The sequence below is a fragment of the Symphodus melops genome (assembly GCF_947650265.1).
Source record: "Symphodus melops genome assembly, chromosome: 2".
NCBI lineage: Eukaryota > Metazoa > Chordata > Actinopteri > Labriformes > Labridae > Symphodus > Symphodus melops.
Window position 1 is genome coordinate 1,229,050 of NC_136692.1, and position 20,465 is coordinate 1,249,514.

The window sequence follows — 20,465 nt, forward strand, 5'->3', positions numbered from 1 at the left end:
CACAGCTTCTCCTTCCTCACTCTGTCCAGGAAGCTCGAAATCAACGGGACAGGGGGAAACGCATAAATGAACGTCCTCGGCCATAGCCGATGCGAAAAGGCGTCCACCCCGAGAGGAGGGTCGTCCTTTGCGCTCAGGGAGAACCAAAGGGGGCACTGTGCATTTTCGCGTGCTGCGAACATGTCCACCTCTGCTCTGCCGAACCTTTCCCATAACTGGGAAACCAGGTCTGCATGAAGGGTCCAAGATCCCGGACGAGGACCCTTCCTTGACATGATGTCCGCTCCCCGGTTTAGTTCGCCGGGGACATACAGAGCACGGAGAGAAAGTAACCGTGTGCTCGCCCAGACCAGCAGCTTTCTGGCTATGCCGAGAAGCTGGGCTGACGCCCTGTTGTCTGTGCTGATCAGCACATGATGATTTTTTTAGCAGAGGGATGCGTCTGTGAAAAAACTTTTTCTCTGTATTTTTCTTTTCTTTTGTGATGCGTGACGTAGCCCTTCCCAGGGCCAAGTCCAATACAATGGATAAAGGAACGCGGAGCAGACGTCTCCGCTGCAGCCGGGGATCGATGCGTTAACAAAGAAACACCGCTGCTGACGTCTCATGTGGGGCAGGCCCAGAGGAATAACGACATGGGCCGCCGCTATCATGCCCAGCAGCCGCATGACAGTGAGATCTGTCACCGTGCTGTGTGGCTTCACTCGGCTTAATAGTCCTCTCAGCGCCTCCAACCCTCTGCTGAGGGAGCCACGCTGACATGTCGGCCGAGTCCAACATCACCCCCAGGTACATTATGGACCGGGATGGGATGGGGGAGCTTTTCGCCCAGTTCACTATGAACCCTAAGCTTGATAGATGAGACACGAGCGCCCTCATCTGGAGGGCTGCTTCCTCTCTGGAGCGAGCCAGTAACAACAGGTCGTCCAGATAAAATAACACTCTCATCCCTGCCCGGTGAAGCGGAGCCAGAGCTGCTTCTACGCACTTGGAGAAAGTGCGTGGGGCCAGGAAATAACCGGACGGCAGACGGTTGTATTGGTACGATGTCCCCTCGAACGCGAAGCACAGGTACTGCCTGTGTTTCGGGAGGATGAAGACATGGAAGTATGCGTCCTTTAGGTCTATTTCTATGTCGTAGCCCTTCCCAAGGGAATCCCCGCTGACGTCACGCAGGGACTCCCCCAGTGGGCCAATCCAATCCAGCGGATAAAGGAACGCGGAGCAGACGTTTTTCCGCTGCAGCCGGGGATCGATGCGTTAACAAAGAAACACCGCTGCAGACGTCTCATGTGGGGCAGGCCCAGAGGAATAATGACATGGGCCGCCGCCATCATGCCCAGCAGCCGCATGACAGTGAGAGCTGTCACCGTGCTGCGTGGCTTCACTCGGCTTAATAATCCTCTCAGCGCCTCCATCCTCTGCTGGGAGAGCCGCGCTGACATGTCGGCACGACACGAGCGCCCTCGTCTGGAGAGCTACTTCTTCTCTGGAGCGAGCCTGTAACAACAGGTCGTACAGACAAGATAACACTCTCATCCCTGCCCGGTGAAGCGGAGCCAGAGCTGCTTCTATGCACTTGGAGAAAGTGCGTGGGGCCAGGAAATAACCGGACGCGAAGCGCAGGAGCTGCCTGTGTTTCGGGAGGATGGGGACATGGAAGTAGGCGTCCTTTAGGTCGATGGACGTGAACCAGTCGTCCTGGTGAACACACTCCATATGTTGATTGTCAACATATGGTCTGACCACAATTGATTTATTAGAAAAAGACAGGTCGAGGATGGGCCTTATCCCGCCTGTCTTCTTCCGCACGAGAGAAGTAGCGGGGTAATAACCCCGGCTCTCCTCCTCTCGCTCCCCTCTGGAGATGGCACCCTTCGTCAAGAGCTCCTGCAGCTCTGACCGAAGAGCCAGGCGTCCCTCCCCGGATGGCATGATCGTCTCCACTAGCCCATTGAATCGTGGAGGGGGAGACGCAAACTGCAGGGTGTAACCCCGTTGAAGCAGTCTGTCCAGCCAGCTGTCCAGGGAACATACGTGCCGCCACACGGAGTAATGCTCCGAGAGCGGGCGTACATGTAGAGGAGGCTCCGCCCCCTGTCCATCAGCCACGTCAGCGCCCGGACCACTGCATGAGGAGCGAGCTCCCGTGCAGCCCACAGAGGCTCACACACAGGATGGAGACGGGAGAGAAAAGTCCACACGACGCGCCGAGCCAGCGCTCGTGGGCTCATGATGGCCCCCCCCCCCCACCTGTCCGCCGGAGAACTCACTGAGTGAGGAACACTCCGGTGAAAAGAGGACTGAGGAGATAGCAGGTGTCTCGCGGCCGACGTCGCAGTTGGCTCATACAGCCCCGCTGGGTTTCCTTAGCACAAAAAAACGAGCTGGCTGTACGCTCATTGTGGGACTGGACCGCCAGTCTCGACATGGAATGAGCCAACAGGGACAATTTTATTAGCCGCAGCAGAGGCCTGGTAGGCACACTGGTGCGACCTGTCCGTCAGGCGCTCTGTTAACAGATCCCGGCTCGAAGGAGGGACAGGACGCCGTCCCGAACCCCCGGCCCGGACCCCGAATACTTTTGTGATGGAAGTGTAGGTGGAGACCGGAGCCCTCAAGAGCCTCGGATCCGCCGCTGCCCCCTCCTGATAGGGGATCAAAGCCGGGAACCGCGGCCACACCGGGTCTCGCCGGACCGGCCGGAGAAGCGGAAAATCCCCCGCCATCTCATCGATCGGCTCCACCTCACGTGCCACCGGCACAGTGAGGCCCCGTCGGGCTGCAGCCGTTCTAATGATTCCCGGCAGCTCCTGAAGCAGACCCCCCACCACCGGCGGGGGCCGAGAGCGGCTCCCAGCCCCCACCACCGGCGGGGGCCGAGAGCCGCCCGCAGCCTGATTCCCAGGGAAGCCTGGGCAATCTAACTCGGCTCTCTGAACTATCCGAGCGGCTCCCGGTCCCCACCGACGGCGGGGGCCGGGAGCCGCTCGCAGCCCGATTCCCAGGGAAGCCTGGGCAATCTGACTCGGCGACGGTGTCAGGTGCATCCTCCAGCCCTAGCGACAGGGAGAGGGGAGGGATGGGAACCCTGACACTGACCCACGGATGGAGTACGGTGAATCCGCAGACTCCTCTCCATGGTCCAACATGTCCATCTCCCGTTCCGTTGTGCATTCCCCCACCTGCCACACCGGCTCTGCAGCTACAGCGAAGGCTTCCGCTCTCCGCTGCAGGTCATCACGGGGAAGGCGTAGGCAGCTGCTACCCATTGCCCGTGAAGTTAAAGCCAGGCTGGCATGCTCTGGCCCAAGGCAGGCCTCACAGAGACGGTGGGAATCAGCCGGCATGATGTACCCGGTCTGACACTCTGGACACACACGGATGGAAGAGGTAGACATGGTTAATTTATGTTTCTCTTACAGGTGCTTGTTGCATACTTACTCGCTGAAGAAAAGAGGGAACAGAACACATGGTCCCTTCCGGTTATATACCGGCAGGTTGACCGTGGGAGGGGCCCACATCGTGGGTGGGCGTGGACTACAACTCTTCAGTGCTGCGCATGCGCGCGAGGGATAAACCCAATAGCGATAGCCTTAGAGGGCGAAGCCTATACGAAATAGAACATTAACACACGGGAAAACTAAGTAAGTTTACAGTTTTTGTCACATCAATTATTAATAATAATGAGCATTTTGGCTAGCGTGTTAGCTGCTAAGAGCTCACTAGTTTTTATATTAGCTAGAAATAATGATTAGCATTTTGGCTAGCGTGTTAGCTGCTAAGAGCTCACTAGTTTTTATGTTAGCTAGAAATAATGATTAGCATTGTGGCTAGTGCATTAGAAAGTCAACACGTGTTAGCTTCTCATTTTTTCTGATAAATTAGATTTTTGCACACTGGTGTTCCATCTAAACATTTATATGGTTATTTACAGGTCTGACACTTTATTACCAGTCTTGACTTTCCTGAAGCTGAACCAGTAGCCTCTGCCTTGGACTCACTACTGTTACAGTCCCGCCAAAATAAAAAACATATATTCCACTTTTATGGGAAATTGCAGTCCCTCAATACATTTAACATTAATAAAATTAAAAGAACATGGGAGAGGGACCTCGGAACTGAATTTGGTGAGGAGGCATGGTCCAGTGCTGTGGAGTTAATAGGGAAAACCTTTCTGTGTAACAGACTAACAGAGAGCCAGTTCAGGATCCTTCATCGGCTGCAACGTACGCCCCAGTCCCTCAACATTTTTTATTCTAATATTTCTCCAATTTGCATCAAGTGCAAGAAAGATGTTGGGTCATATTTTCACTGCCTTTGGAGTTGTCCTCTGATATCAATATTCTGTGGAAAGGTTTCACAGGAAATTAACTTAATTCTCGATAAGAATATACCAATAAATCCTGGTTTATTTGTCTTAGATCTTTCAGAAGAGGGGCCCCCTCTAACGAGTGCCCAGCAAAAACTTCTAAACAAGCTTCTTCTTTTAGTGAGAAGATGCCTTTTATTCCAGTGGATCAAGCCCAGACCTCCAACTATTAATCAGTGGTATGGGGACATTTTTAAAGTCTTGCCTATGGAACGCTTAAGTTTGGTACTGAAGGGAAACGAGAGGTTTTTCGGTAGGTTATGGGAACCATTCTTGAATCATCTCCCTCAAGGCACAGCAGACCTGTTACGCAGGGGATGCTGTGGAGTAGACTGGCGCCCTTCCTATGCCTCTGCAGATACTTAACGCTCTATGGATGTTGCTTTCCACAAGCCTGTCTATGTTTTATATTCCCTGTATTCCTTGTTCCATGCTGAATGTCTGATACCTGTGATATGGATCTGTTCATGTATGGTACTGTTTTGGATGCATTTTGTTTTGTGTCAATTGTCTTATCCCAGGTGATCTGTAACTTGCTCATACGAGTCCTTGCTGTCATGTGTGTGTTTATTTGTTCTGTTTGTTCAAAAATTTAATAAAATGTATAAAAATAAAAAATAAAGAAATAAAAAAGATTTTTGCACGGATATTTCCAGGGGTTAAAGTGGGAGTCTGGAGCTAAGCTCTGGCACCTAAATTATTCAGTTGAAACTGGCAGTAGCACCATGGACAACAAATTATGTTCACTCTTCAGTAAGGATCAGGATAAGGATAATATTTATTGATAGTGTGCTGTGTGAAACTGCTGAGCGGATCCAGTGTGAGTTCACACATTGACTTTAATTGAAACCAAGTTAGACAACTGGAGCAGGACCGGAAACGCATCAGGTGTATTTTGGCCGTTTACATACAGTCTAGCCATGTGTTACCGGCCTGAGCCTGCTCCTTTAAGCACAATGGTTTATGGGAATATAGGAGACGAAGGTGTTTTGTGTTTATGTCCCCTTCTGGTCTTGTGCCGTACTTTTCACCTTGTCTGTAAAGAAATAAATCTTTTTTATATATATATATACGGTCTGAGTGTGTAGCTAACAGCAGATACCCTCAGTCTGCTGTGTTAATATGCAAGTTAATGTGCATGTGATGTAAACAAAGCAGCTTGTCAGCTGCATCAGACCAGTGACATAACTCCAGTAAAAATGTACCTGCACTCCCTGACTGTTTTGTTGTTGTTTTTATGTCCTGCAGACAGAGTACTCTATCCATGTATTCTGCATGCTTACAGCGTTTGAGGGATCATCATGATAAATGCTTATCCAAGTACATGGAGTATGTGGATCACCAAACCGAGGTAAAGATGATTGGTCTTTGTTATTCACATCTGATATAATATTGATGTCGCATGAAGGTAAGAACGCAAGCAAACTGTACTCAGTTGTTGCCAGAAAAGAACATTAAGAATATCACTAGCCCTGCATTATTTTAGGTCATTTATATTATGGTAGAAATTGCATAATTGTATAATTCCTCATGCACCTATCTGTGGTAGATAGTAAACACAGGGGAAAATTGTTCATGCAAACATTTGAAAGCTTGATGTTGTATAATGACTCTAACTTATTTCAGAGGGCCTCTTACACAATATGTTTTAGTTGTGTGTTATTTTTTTAGGTAATGCAGGTGTCTATGTTTTAGTCCTCAGGACTGCCATACCAAGAAAGGGACTGTACGTCACCACAGGATAAGACATCCGAGTTAGTGCCAGCCTCCAACAGCTCGGTCAGCTCAAGGAAGTCCACTCCACACACATAATGCATGATCGGGCTCGGGGAGTGACGGAATACATGTAGCGACCTTATGTGATTATGATGCAATAAAAAAGGTAACTGTACTACAGTTACAGAAAAAAAACATCAGATGACAATGACATTTAGTAAATTTGGGATTATTTTGCAGGATTATAATTTTAATGCATTTTATGATATATATTGTTTTCATTTCAAACCTGTGATTTTGACCTGTGATGCTGATATGGTGTGTGGGGTTGGGAGGGATTGTTTTGTTAAACAATAGCGCTGATTTGTCTGTAATTAAAGTTGGTGCCTCTGCATTCACATCAATGTGAAAATCCCACACCACACACCCACCACTGGCAAAGTTTCTCTCACGTACATTAAAATGTACATTTATGTATCATTTGCGTGTCAAATACAAACACGGGAAAGCAATGCTAACCACCTCATACATTACTACCATTGCTGCCTTGTAGCTTCTTTGGGAAAAAGCTCACTGTCTGAATTTACATCATGATGTTCATTATCTTCATTTGTTTGGCATTTTTGTTGAAAATGTGGCAGGTGAACACTGTGTGTTTAAAACAGCATTATGGGAGCTCTTAATCCATACTGTGAACTAAAACGGAGCATATTGTGTCTGCCATGTAAAAGAAGCAGTTTACTTTTTGCTTAATAGACTGAACAATGTGGTCAAGAACATTTTCATTGTAGGACTATAAGCTACTGCCTAAACTTGGTTTTCTCAATTTCTTTTACGAGCTCACATTGTTCAGCTGTCTTACAGAATACACAAACATTAGTCATTTTATTGATATTTAGTTTTTTATTAGCTTATTCTGTATTGGAAAAATCCAAAGTAATTGACAGTAATCAAGTTACATTACTTTAAATTATGTTATTATTATAATGTGGACACCAGTATACGACACAGCACTAAGTTAACATTCACAAAATAACAGCGCTGCCTTTCTGCATTTTATTTTTATCCATCACTGATGATCATGAAGAAGGTATTTTATACACTAACTGACTTTTTGCTCTCCCTCTTGCTTCTTGTTTGTAACTTTATTTTACAAAAGCAGAAAAATTAATATAGTCATGTGTTAGTATTCCAAAATTTCCTAGAGCTGAAACGATTCCTCGAATAACTCGAATAATTCGATTACAAAAATTCATTGAGGAATTTTCGCTGCCACGAGGCTTCGTTAAGTTTTTTTTTGCGTCATCAAAACAAAACACGTTTAATGTAGCTGCAGCTACCTGCTCCTCTCTCTTACACACAGACACTTCAGCGCTAACACACACACACACACGCACAAGCGAGCGCGGCCTTCCCCTTTTAACTTTTAGTCAGCACACAGTTGATCCGTGATCCATACGACCGAGTCGGTAACACGTGATCCGGTCAAACGGTCGGCTTTTCTCCGTTCACTCTCTCCGTGTTTGCAGCTAACATAACGATAGCAACGTCCTCTCACAGTAACACTAACAATATACAGGCTGATTATATAAAATGTCTGATGTCTTCAAAGCTAAATCAAGACAGAACTTGTTTGTGGAATAATAATTTAGCAAATATATATTTAAAGTTTCTCAATTTCCTTATCTGACATAATGATTGATTCTGTGATTGATTCAACAGAACATAATGCTTTCTCTATTAAATGTACTGTAACAGATGTGTAGGCTACACAAAACAGTATTTGCTATTTCAGCCATTAAAACGTGTTTGGCCTGTATTTTTCATCTACCTGCCGCCTTGACCAGTGAATCAGAAAGTGAATTTGGGACGCTGTCAGTAATATGGTGAGTGTCAGCAGCTGTAGAGCAGAGGTGGTTGGCTGAAACAAGCAGGCGTTTCCATGGTAACTGCAAAGAAGCAGGTTTGTAGGGACGACCCGAGACGAGTTAAACCTTAATTAAGCAAAAGTATGATTTATTCGATTACTTGATTATTCGACGGGATATTCGATAGAATACTCGATAAATACTCTTAAAATTTGCTAAATAATGTTTTTAATGAGGCAATTGATCAGAAATGTGTGAATGGAGTTCATAACCTGTGTTATTACTGATGGGATACTTTCAGCTGGATGGTAGAGCTGCTGCCTGACACAGAAAACCTGCTTTAAGCTGACCTTATTTCTTAGGTCAGTTTATTCTTTATTCTTTTCTTTGGACCCCAAATAGATGACAGAGCACAGCAAGATGAATCTTCTGTTACAGGTATGACACAAGCTGGACTGTTTGCCTATTACCTTTTTCAATACAGAACCACTTAGCAGATATTTCTATTATTAGCATTATTAAAACAAGTTGTAGTTTGTACATTTCTTATTCTGTATGATGGATACGATAAGAAATGAAAGATTGTACATGGAAAACAAGATAAACGAGCTAAAATGATCTTCTATACCTGGCTCAGTTTAAACAGCTGCCGTTTGCTTATTACTTTGAATAGTAACTTAATTGGTGCATTTGTAGAAAAACGCCAAAACAAATACGTAACTGGTTTAGTACCACATCGGTCAGTACAACTGGTGATGTAGTCCATTTTAGTTTCTATCAAAATATCAGCTTTCAGGACATTGCTTGATGTAATTACACATCTGATCAACTATTAAAGCTGGTTGGTCTTTGAAATCTGACGTTAAGACAATGTGAATGTGTTGAGTTTGAGTGAGACTAGCAATGGGGTCTATAGATCTAATTGTCATTTTTCTGTCTTCCTGTCATAGAAACCTCAAAGAAGAGGACGTGGACACATGTTGAAGTTCGTGCAGTGGAAAAAACACTAAAGGTGTTCATAGACTCGGGGAAAGTTCCTGGTAAAGCAGACTGTTTGGATCGCATCGAGACATCACAGCAAGAGCTGAAGACAAGAAGCTGCAGGGCTGTGAAGTATTATATATATATATATAATTATATATGTTAAAAATCGAATAACAGCAGCTCAAAACGATACGAAAGATTTAGTCAGGCTTTTGTTTTGAACAGTTTCCTGTTGTTTCTGCCAGTTGTGGGGTTTTTGAGATTTGAATACTCCACAGATTTTTTTTATAATCATATAAAACTACAAAAATGTTGTAGTTTAAAAGCTTGGTTTAAAATGATGTTTTAATTCATCACACCATGTTAGTGTGGCATTACTACAACTAAACAACATTTGGTGAGCTAAACAATGTTTGAGAATCATTTTGCTCAATGTTCAAAGGTTACACAAATATTCATTTAATGTCAGTGGCAGAAAACATGATTACACAGGATGCAACTCTGCAGTCCAGTCAACAGTTGGATCCTGTGCAGTGACGTATTCTGCCTTTGATTTGGTGTCTCTGTCACATTTAATGGAAACCTTTAAAAAAAAGTGCTCAAACTTTTCAGTCTCACTTTAAAGGTTTCCATTTAATGTGTGTGTGTGTGTGTGTCTGTGTGTGTGTGTGTGTGTGTGTGTGTGTGTGTGTGTGTGTGTGTCTGTGTGTGTGTGAGTGTGTCTCTGTGTGTGTGTGTGTGTGTGTGTGTCTGTGTGTGTGTGAGTGTGTCTCTGTGTGTGTGTGTGTGTGTGTGCGTCCGTGTGTGTGTCTGAGTGTCTGTGTGTGCGTCCGTGTGTGTTTCTGTGTGCGTCTTGTGTGTGTGTGTGTGTGTGTCTGTGTGTGTCTGAGTGTCTGCGTGTGTGTCTGTGTGTGTGTGTGTGTGTGTCTGTGTGTGTGTGTCTGAGTGTTTCTGTGTGTGTCTGTGTGTGTGTGTGTGTGTCTGAGTGTTTCTGTGTGTGTCTGTGTGTGTGTGTGTGTCTACGTGTGTGTGTCTGTGTGTGTCTGAGTGTCTGCGTGTGTGTCTGTGTGTGTGTGTGTGTGTCTGTGTGTGTGTGTCTGAGTGTGTGTGTCTGTGTGTGTGTGTGTGTGTGTGTCTGAGTGTCTGTCTGTGTGTGTGTGTGTCTGTGTGTGTGTGTGTGTGTGTGTGTGTGTCTCTGACTGTGTGTGTCTGTGTGTGTGTCTGAGTGTCTACGTGTGTGTGTGTCTGTCTGTCTGTGTGTGTGTGTGTGTGTGAGTGTGTGTGTGTGTGTGTGTGTGTGGTCAGAGTGGAGGCAGCTGATTGGATCAGATCTCCCTCTTAAAGCAGGAAGTAGCAGGGTTTGATGGTAGAAGATATGGCGCCCCTCTTACAGATCAACTTGTCCATCATGTGTTGGATTGGAACAGACACATTGATGCTCTTCTTCACTTTTAGTCGTGTACCGTGCATTCACACTTCCTGTTTGATGTTTTGTCCCTGCATTATTTAGTCTATGTGAGTCTCCCTGCAACCACATTTAAGTCCAGCTCCAAATCAAGTCACCTGAAGCTGATCCACTTTTCACACAGGTGAGCTTCAGTGTGCATGAATCCCTCCCACACTTCCTCTTTTTAGTCCCAAAGTGAGTGAAAGTGTGGATGTGAAGTACCTGACACAGAGAGGAGGACGAGGACGATGAAGAGACTGGCTGCTCGGATCAAACTCATGGCTGCTCCTCTCCTCTCTCGCTGGGACTTTACGGACGATCAAACATGTTAGCAGGTGGAAGAAGAAGAAGAAGAAGAAGACAGCAGCACTCAAACATTAGCAGACATGTTGAGGAAGGACTCTACTTACATGTGAAGAAGAGGAGGGTCTGAAAGAAGAGTGTCCTCTGCAGGCAGTGAGCCCAGCACACAGATCACACTGTTTTTAATAACTACACTTCCTGCCTTTACATGGTCAACACTCCCATTCACACCTCTGTGCATGTGTGTGTGTGTGTGTGTGTGTGTGTCTGTGTGTCTGTGCGTGTCTGTGTGTGCGTGTGTCTCTGTGTGTCTGTGCGTGTGTGTGTCTCTGTGTCTCTGTGTCTCTGTGTGTCTGTGCGTGTGTGTGTCTCTGTGTCTCTGTGTGTCTCTGTGTGTCTGTGTGTGTCTCTGTGTGTGTCTCTGTGTGTGTCTCTGTGTCTCTGTGTGTCTCTGTGTGTCTCTGTGTGTGTGTGTGTGTGTGAACATGAACCCCTGTCATTTCCTGTTAAACACATTTATTATTTTCCTATTTATGATTTGCTTTCATCATCGTCTCTTCTTCTTCTTATTAAAGATCCGACCCCCCAAGGCAGCGACCCCCCAAGGCAGCGACCCCCCAAGGCACCGACCCCCCAAGGCACCGACCCCCCAGCAGCTCGGGGCGCTTCCAGTGGGGACGCCCGGCGCACTCTGACATCTCTCCATTAATGCGTGTCCACAGGTCCTGCTTGTGCACGTGTGTGATTCAGGCCTGTGTGTGTGTGTGTGTGTGTGTGTGTGTGTGTGTGTGTGTGTGTGTGTGTGTGTGTGTGTGTGTGTGTGTGTGTGTGTGTGTGTGTGTGTGTGTGTGTGTGTGTGTGTGTGTGTGTGTGTGTGTGTGTGTGTGTGTGAAGCATGTCTCTACAATAACAGAGTGAGAAACAGAGTTTCCCCCTCAGGGATTAATAAAGAATATCAAATCAATGAAATAGCACAACACTATCAGGCAGCCTGATGAATGTGCTCCAGAGTCCACGTCACACATGTTCTCCTTCACATGGACCTCATCTCCATGGAAACACTGTTTGTGTTGTGTTTTCTTCAGGAGAAGTCTTCACCTATTACTTTTGCTTTGAATGATTGATTTCCTGACAAACTAATTGTAAGACTTCTATTTTCCTTCTGGTGACATGAAGAATCTCTGGTGTTATTCTTCATGCTTGTTTTATGTCGACCTAACGCTGCCTTCATCAAACTCTCCACTTGTTTATTGCCTGATCAAATGAAGGCTGCAAGTGTTTATCTGATTGTGGTTTTTTTTTTTCCTGTTTCTGAGAAAGGTGCGGATGTGATGTTCACAGCAGGGGACGCACGTCACATGACAGATCAGAAGTTAGTCTAGGCCGACTCATTTGTTTGAAGAAGTCAGAAAACGCCTGTGTGCTCTTTATTGACATGAAGCAGCACATTCTTTCCCATCAGCTCTTCTGCACAGCCTGAACCTGCTTCTTAAATGCTGCTACAGTATTAGTTGATTTAAATGAGTTGAAATGAGCTGATGTCATTGAGTTGATCATGATTTGAAAAAGGGGGATCAGCTGAAAGTCTTTTATCTGTAACTGAAGACAGCTGTGCTTCAGGTGGGCTGATTCCCTGTCTGCCTGTTCCTAAAACTGCTTACATTTAGACTATTGATGCTAAAGCCCCGTTTCCACCGAGCGCTTCTCCACACAGAGAGGTCACGCTGCACCCGTGACATCACACACACACACACACACACGCACGCACGCACGCACGCACGCACGCACGCACACACACACACACACACACACACACACACACACACACACACACACACACACACACACACACACACACACACACACACACACACACACACACACACACACACACACACACACACACATCATGTTCACTCCCCTGCTCTCAGGGAAGGATGCTGCTCGCACACATGAGCAGATTCCGGAACAGCTTCTACCACAGAGCCGTCTGACTCATCAACACCCCCCCCCCCCCGCTGACTCTCTGCACCACAGAAGCTCCGCCCACCGCCCACAACTCTCTCTGCAAACACTGAACCCCCCCCCCCTCCTGGACTCAGAGACATCAACACCCTCAACTCACAACTCAGTGCAAAATATTGATTGAATTTTTACTTTACTTTATTGAAACTTTACGGGCACTGATGTCAGATATGACAGGATGTTGAACAGTGTGCTTTTGTTGCCTGCATGTTTTTCATGTTGCACAAACTGGTGAGAAATGTCTGACATTTGTAGACGACCGTGGAAATGAGCAGGAAGAGAAGCAGCAGGACGCCACGATCACAGTAATGACAAAGGAGGAGCCATGTGCCAGAACATACAGAGTGTTATTTCAAAGAGTGGACAGCAGAGAGTCGAAACGTTTTAATGATGATCAACAGCCACCAGCTTCTTCTTCCTTTTAGACATCAGGGATTTCTGATGTTTGTCAACAGGCTGGCCAGTAGGGGGCGTCCAAGAGCTAACAAACTGTAAACCATAGCAGGGGCTCAACATGTGCAACTATTGCAATGAGTGTAGGAAAGCTCCCTAAGAGGCCCCGTGTGACTGTGAAGTGTCTCAGGGTCATATGGGGGGGGGGGGGGGGGGTCAAGTGGAAGGTGCCTTGTTTGGTAGAAGTGGAGGGATGTTTAGGTTGTTGAGATTAAAAAATATTTAAAATGCAGTTTTAGTATTTTAGAGAGGAAGAGACCCAGAGACCCAGGGGCATGACGTGGGGGTCAGGAGAGGTCGCGGTGACGCGGGGTCAGGAGGTCGCTGTGACGCGGGGTCAGGGGAGGTCGCTGTGACGCGGGGTCAGGGGAGGTCGCGGTGACGCGGGGTCAGGAGAGGTCGCTGTGACTCGGGGTCAGGAGAGGTCGCTGTGACGTGGGGTCAGGAGAGGTCGCTGTGACGCGGGGTCAGGGGAGGTCGCTGTGACGCGGGGTCAGGGGAGGTCGCTGTGACGCGGGGTCAGGGGAGGTCGCTGTGACGCGGGGTCAGGGGAGGTCGCTGTGACGCGGGGTCAGGGGAGGTCGCTGTGACGCGGGGTCAGGAAAGGTCGCTGTGACTCGGGGTCAGGAGAGGTCGCTGTGACGCGGGGTCAGGAGAGGTCGCGGTGACGCGGGGTCAGGAGAGGTCGCTGTGACGCGGGGTCAGGAGAGGTCGCTGTGACTCGGGGTCAGGGGAGGTCGCTGTGACTCGGGGTCAGGAGAGGTCGCTGTGACTCGGGGTCAGGAGAGGTCGCTGTGACGCGGGGTCAGGAGAGGTCGCGGTGACGCGGGGTCAGGAGAGGTCCCTGTGACGCGGGGTCAGGGGAGGTCGCGGTGACGCGGGGTCAGGAGAGGTCGCTGTGACGCGGGGTCAGGAGAGGTCGCTGTGACGCGGGGTCAGGAGAGGTCGCTGTGACGCGGGGTCAGGGGAGGTCGCTGTGACGCGGGGTCAGGGGAGGTCGCTGTGACTCGGGGTCAGGAGAGGTCGCTGTGACGCGGGGTCAGGGGAGGTTGCTGTGACGCGGGGTCAGGGGAGGTCGCTGTGACGCGGGGTCAGGGGAGGTCGCGGTGACGCGGAGTCAGGAGAGGTCGCTGTGACTCGGGGTCAGGAGAGGTCGCTGTGACGCGGGGTCAGGAGAGGTCGCGGTGACGCGGGGTCAGGAGAGGTCGCTGTGACGCGGGGTCAGGAGAGGTCGCGGTGACGCGGGGTCAGGAGAGGTCGCTGTGACGCGGGGTCAGGAGAGGTCGCGCAAAAAAAAATTGTGGAAAAACCTCGGACACACGGTTTGGACACAAATCTAGTTTAAACGACAAAAAATTGACCCATTGAACATGAATGGCAAAAATTCAAATCCTCGAGTATAACTGCCAAAAAGTTCAGTTTTGGAAAATCGCCATCCTGAAGCCATTGTTGCTCGCATATATAAACAAAATACATCAAAATAAAGCTCTGAGTTTCCTCTCACTCATAAAGCAAAAAGTAAAAACATAAAATGTTTCAGTCTCTCAGGGGAGATTTGTTTGACAGTCACACACCACATACACACACATTGGGCTCTCACTCTAACTGATGTCCAGAATTTCACAGTTTTTACTCATGTTTTAAAATGACCACTGTGGTCCCAGTCTGAATGTTAAATAAAAATAAAATGCATCAAAACGTGCGCCTATTTGTGCTGTCGCTCACAGTCCAAACGGATCACTGATACCATGTTTAGTTTTCAAGATATTTGAGGTTTTGCGAGCAATGGTAAGCCCATTCAAATACATTGATGTAATGTTCTGGCAGATCAAAGCTGAACGTCAACCAATCAGTGAGCAGCAGGTGTTCAGAGTGATGACATCATCACTAGAGGGGATAGTGCTCTGACATACTTTAAAAATCTCAAACAAATTGCTCTACTGAGCACAGTGTTCACCCCACATGAATAAATGTACCCTCAAAACAAAGGTAAACTTGTCTTCTTTCACCCGTCACGTTTACAGGACTAAAGGACGAACAGTTTGGACTCTGTGAGCTTCAAAGCGGCGGGTGGTCCAAATAACTCTCCATCTGTGGCAATGTTAAACTTGACAACAACTTTTGTGAGCAACGCTCTTTGGACTATTTGACAGTGAGTTTACAGAAGAGCATGCCAGGGATTGTGTCAAAGCACATCATCATCACATGCATTCATTGTTGAGTGAAAAGACATCTTTGCTTTAGACTGAGTATATAACAGGAAAAGGAGTGAAAAGACTTTTACACAATGTCTGATTTAATATTGGGAGGAAGACAACAGCTACAAATGGAAGTATATATATTTTTTCATACCACTGACACCATTAACTGTTCAGCACACAGTGATGTGCATAGAGGGAAACCACCCTCACAATTTATGCAGGAATTGTCTAGTTGGTTTTATTATCTTTATAAGCTTTGCTTTTCAGTATATATTGTTTATTTCTTATTGATTATGAATATAGTTTGACAGAGTGACACTGGAATAATGCTGCATAGAGTAACTCTGTCTCTCTCCCTCTCTCTCTCTCTCTCCCTCTCTCTCTCTCTCTCTCTGTCACAAACAGGAGCAGAGCGGTGATGGATCTACACCCGCGTTTCTTTGTGGTCGCTGTTTGAATCTTAGCTGCTCAGCATCCTCTATTATCTAACAAGCTGCCTGTTATGTAAGAGTGGGGGGGGGGGGGGGGGGACTACAGACTGACAGCAAAGCTAAGATGCTAAAGCTACATTTCTCCTGTCACTCTGAAGGTACAAACGAGTGCTGAGTGGATCCTTTTAGAAGGAGTAAACGAGGAAAAAACATGAAGAGCAAAACGACAACGCGCGGATAAAATTTAAAAATAAATAAATAAAAATATGGACGATTTAAATCCATCTGACTGAAACATGTGCAGTTCTCCTTTCTACCAGCAGGGGGAGCGCTCTGCTTTTTGGCTTCTCTTATTCGACAGAATTAAAGAGTAAAAATATTTACTGTGATGAATCATATTTTTTCGGGCTGTCAGCATTAACAAGTCCATCACAATGAATTAAAGTCTCGTGTTTTTTTTTTGTCCCTTCAGGCTCACCGTAGTCTCAGTGATTTCTAGCAACTTTTCAACTCCAAACGGGAGGTCGCAGAAATCTGTCCGGGCCGAAGCAGCCAATCAGATCAACCTCTGTTTCTGTGTCATTTCCTCCGCTCCTCGTCTGGGAGCAAGACCAAGGCAGACCCGAGACCAGAGTGCTCTGAGACCGAGACATTTAGAGACCCAGACCAGGGCCATAATGACACATAGTGAAAAGAAAAGTTATTTTAGAGGCTTTTTCCTTCTTATCACAGGAAGTCTGGACCGGTCTTTAAAATCTGGATTCTGTCCAGCCTGAGACTAAGACAAGACCGAGTAAAACATGGTTTAGAGTGAGACTGAGACATTAAAAAAAAGACAAATTTTGAGTACAACAACAATGACAGTTTAAGCAATTAACAAAATAAAAATAAAAATAAACAAAAATTAATATTTTCAGCAAAGAAAACCAACGCAGTGTAACGTTGGTTTGATGTCACTTTAATTACTCGCCAGTTTTCAGCTCTCTGTGCATTTATTGGGAAATGATTTCAGCATTGACTTTGTGTGTGTGTGTGCGCATGTGTGTGTGTGTGTGTGTGTGTGTGTGTGTGTGAGAGAGAGAGAGAGGGACCGTACCTCCCATGTTCACCTCTCTCTCCTTCCAGATCCGTCTCTCCTCCTTCCTCTCCTCTCTGCAGCATCCCTCCTCTAGCTCAGCCAATCGCCTGCTCGGGATGTGATCATGTGACGTGCAGCCACCAATGGCTCTCCACCAGGCACCGGCAAAACGAGAGGAGTTGTCTCCCCCTCCCCTCCCGTCTCCTCTGCGTGCGTCAGACGGTGCGTCTGGAGGAGAGTCGATGGATGCGGGCGATCCGTCTAACGAGCTCTTACACGTTTTTTCTCCTTCTTCTTCTTCTTCACCCGGAGATCTGCGGCTCCGTCTCTAACGCCCCCCCTCCCTCCCTCCCTCTCTCTCTTTAGAGACTCACACTCGGGGGATGAATGGGGAGGCGATGGAGGGGAGCCCGGCACAGGAGGAGCAGCAGCAGCAGCAGCAGCAGCACGCCGGTAACGGCTCCCACCTCCCTCCCCCTCCCACCATCACGCCGGCTATCCCCCCCTATGTGAAGCTGGGTCTGACCATCGCCTACACCATCTTCTACTCGCTGCTCTTCGCCTTCGTCTACGCCCAGCTGTGGTTGGTGCTGCGGTACCGACACAAGCGTTTCAGCTACCAGACGGCCTTCCTGTTCCTGTGTCTGCTGTGGGCCGCCCTGCGCGCCCTCCTCTTCTCCTTCTACTTCAGAGACTGTGTCACCGCCAACGCGCTCGGACCCTTCGCCTTCTGGCTGCTGTACTGCTTCCCCGTCTGCCTGCAGTTCTTCACACTCAGCCTCATGAACCTCTACTGTGCACAGGTGAGGAGGGGGGGGGGGGGGGTGATTTTATACCACCAGCAGATCCTGCTGGTGGTATAAAATCTGCTCCACATTTTCCCAAACTGAGCAGCTTTAACTTTGTCTCTGTGCTGCTGTGTGTCAGTGCACTGTGACATCACAGGTGGGTGTGGCTTCAGAGAACACGTCTGACCACGCCCACCAGTTATGCGACAACCAACCAGAGAGGGCTTTCAAACAGATTCCACTTTTTGACTTCCATGTTGTACGATTTCAAAATCAAAGCGAACACGCATCATGTACAACGTTTAAATTTCTTCAACCGCGACCAGAAATGTGTTTAAAAAGGAACGAATCAGGAGCTGCGATGAAAAGTGTTCTGGACACCTTTAGCATCTTCTAATGTCATGGAGGAGCGTCCAACACTCTCCAGACTCTCTGTAGGTAAAGGTTAGTGGAATCAGCCGGTAGAGGTCTTAAGCTAAGAGTGCTTTTATTTTGAAATAAAAAGTAAGTCCCTTCCTGTAGCTGGAAGGTTGGGACATGAAGTTCAGCACAGAAACAGGAAGTGGTTTGAAAAGTGGTCGATTGTAAAAGTGCAGGACGACGATGAGGGTTAAGGTCGTTTGGTTTCTAACACTGAGTAATCCGTCCTGTGTTTACAGGTCTACTTCAAGGCAAAGTCCAAGTACTCACCTGCCCTGCTCAAGTACAGGTAACTCCCTCACAACGTGGAAACGTTGACACGCTGAAGGTGGAATTATTGTTCCTTCAAAGAGCTGACTTGCTTCGGTCTCTTCCCCTGCAGACTCCCTCTGTACCTCGTCTTCTTGGCCGTCAGCCTCCTCTTCCTGGTGGTGAATCTGGTCTGCGCGCTGCTCGTCAAAATGACCGCCGCGGACGTGAAGACCATCGTCCTGGTGAGGGTCACCATCAACGACAGCCTGTTTGTCCTCTGCGCCATCTCGCTGTCCGTCTGCCTCTACAAGGTGGCCAAGATGTCGCTGGCCAACATCTACCTGGAGTCCAAGGTAAAGTCCGAACCTTCAAGAGGGTCCACGTGGCTCCTCGTGAGGCCGGACAGATTGGCCACCGTTCCACCAATGAATCTACGTTTAACTAAACAATCTGACAAACAAACAGACCATATTGATAGTCACCTTACTGAGCACTGGTCACTTTAATGATAATCACCCTAATCATGTCTGGTTTCATCCTACTGTTGTGTTATGCTACATCTGTAATGGTTGACATGATCACCCTAATTAGGTCAAGTTTCACTCTATTGTCTTTGACACTTAATGCTAATCTGCTCCTCAATAGTTGGGTACTTTAATGGCAATCACCCTAATCACTCCTGGTTTCACCTTATTGTTTTGGACACTTAATGCTAATCACTGCTATCTATCTATCTATCTATCTATCTATCTATCTATCTATCTATCTATCTATCTTCCCTCCGAGCCAGTGAGCGTTTCTAGAGATCAGCATCGTCAGAAGAGAGCCGGGATGATTTTTCCTTTTTGTGTTCAGGGGACGTCGGTGTGTCAGGTGACTCTGATTGGCATCATGGTGGTGCTGCTGTACTCATCTCGGGCGTGTTACAACCTTGTGGTGCTCGCGCTCACCGACATCGAGACCATCAACTCCTTCGACTATGACTGGTACAATGTCTCCGACCAGGTGACGTCTAAGTTTAAGTTGGTTTAAAAACAGCGAGTTTGAAAAGAATGTCCTGACTCCAATGATTCGTCTTTGCAGGCGGACTTGAGGTCGTCTCTGGGAGACGCAGGTTACATCGTGTTCGGAGTGATTCTGTTCGTCTGGGAGCTGCTGCCCACCTCGCTGGTCGTCTTCTTCTTCAGGGTCAGACGGCCGCCTCAGGAAAGGGTGAGTCAGATGACCCCGAGTCGAGGCGTCACTCCGCCCGCCGCCTCCTTACATCGTCACTGACCATGACACTTGTTCTCCGCAGAGCGCCGCTGGGATCCCAAACCACGTCCTCTCCTCCAGAGGATACTTCTTTGACAACCCGCGTCGGTACGACAGCGACGACGACCTGGCGTGGAGCATCCCTCCCCAGAATGCATCAGCAAGGTACGGCGGCTGTCGATTCAAAATATGACTGAAGATGCGAAGTATTTTATCTTTATCTTGACATCCTGGAGATAAACGTTTGGTCTCTCGTCTGTCTGCAGTCTCTCCTCCGATTGTTACGACTGGGGCAGCCGTCACAGCAGCTTCACCGTGCACACCAACGGGGACGAACAGCGCCTGACCGCTGCCGCCGGAGAGCTCCACCCTTACCCATAATCCCTCTCTCTCTCTCTCTTCACTGTACAGCACCACTTCTGCACTTTGACACACTGATCGGTTATTTATTGTGTTTCTTGTCATCCACTGATGCAAACGTTGGTAGCAGAGCTCCCACACGAGTTTGGAGAAAGTCCCTGATTGATTTAACGTTTGGAGAATATCTGAACGAGTCATCAGGTTTTTTTTTACACTCTCTGTCATGTTTGGTTACAGAACAAGAAGGTCAAAACTGCAGTTCCTCGAGTGTCCACTAGGGTCTGTCTCCTGCAGTGAGTCATAGAGCTGCAGAAAGGTTTACAGACCGCTAAACACTGAAGCTACATGACACCCATTTTAAACAGTAGGGGTCAGAGTTACACACTGCTTCTTTAAAATAACAGATTCAACTTGAGGGAAGCATGAATGTGGCCTCAGGTTTTTAAAGGTCACATATTACCCAGAATCCTCTCCTCCATGTTCCTCTAACTCTAACATGTGTCTCTAGTCTGT

The 20,465-nt window shown here is 47.5% G+C and overlaps 1 protein-coding gene and 1 long non-coding RNA gene across 3 annotated transcripts; both read left to right on the forward strand.

Annotated features, from left to right (window-relative positions):
- The first annotated feature begins 3,622 nt into the window (after positions 1-3,622).
- LOC306818596 lies at positions 3,623-9,390 on the forward strand. Of its 2 annotated transcripts, none has more exons than XR_013778304.1 (4): positions 3,623-3,647; positions 5,621-5,723; positions 6,068-6,254; positions 8,907-9,390. It is a non-coding gene; the product is annotated as an uncharacterized lncRNA (long non-coding RNA). The 2 variants fall into 2 exon arrangements; XR_013778305.1 differs by having other exon boundaries at positions 6,068-6,151.
- Positions 9,391-16,899: 7,509 nt separating this feature from the next.
- On the forward strand, positions 16,900-20,293 carry gpr137bb (G protein-coupled receptor 137Bb). The gene is made up of 7 exons (XM_079336036.1): positions 16,900-17,681; positions 18,326-18,375; positions 18,469-18,691; positions 19,194-19,343; positions 19,422-19,550; positions 19,636-19,757; positions 19,859-20,293. Exons 1-7 carry the CDS (start codon positions 17,262-17,264, stop codon positions 19,971-19,973), a joined length of 1,209 nt encoding a protein of 402 aa, XP_079192162.1. The 5' UTR covers positions 16,900-17,261; the 3' UTR covers positions 19,974-20,293.
- Positions 20,294-20,465: the final 172 nt, after the last annotated feature.

Bases quoted from the DNA above. Each gene is read 5' to 3' on its own strand.
- gpr137bb (XM_079336036.1), top strand. From the start codon at position 17,262: ATGAATGGGGAGGCGATGGAGGGGAGCCCGGCACAGGAGGAGCAGCAG. The intron at 19,344-19,421 runs GTGACGTCTAAG...TCGTCTTTGCAG, and splicing joins GGTACAATGTCTCCGACCAG to GCGGACTTGAGGTCGTCTCT. The intron at 19,758-19,858 runs GTACGGCGGCTG...GTCTGTCTGCAG, and splicing joins CCCCAGAATGCATCAGCAAG to TCTCTCCTCCGATTGTTACG.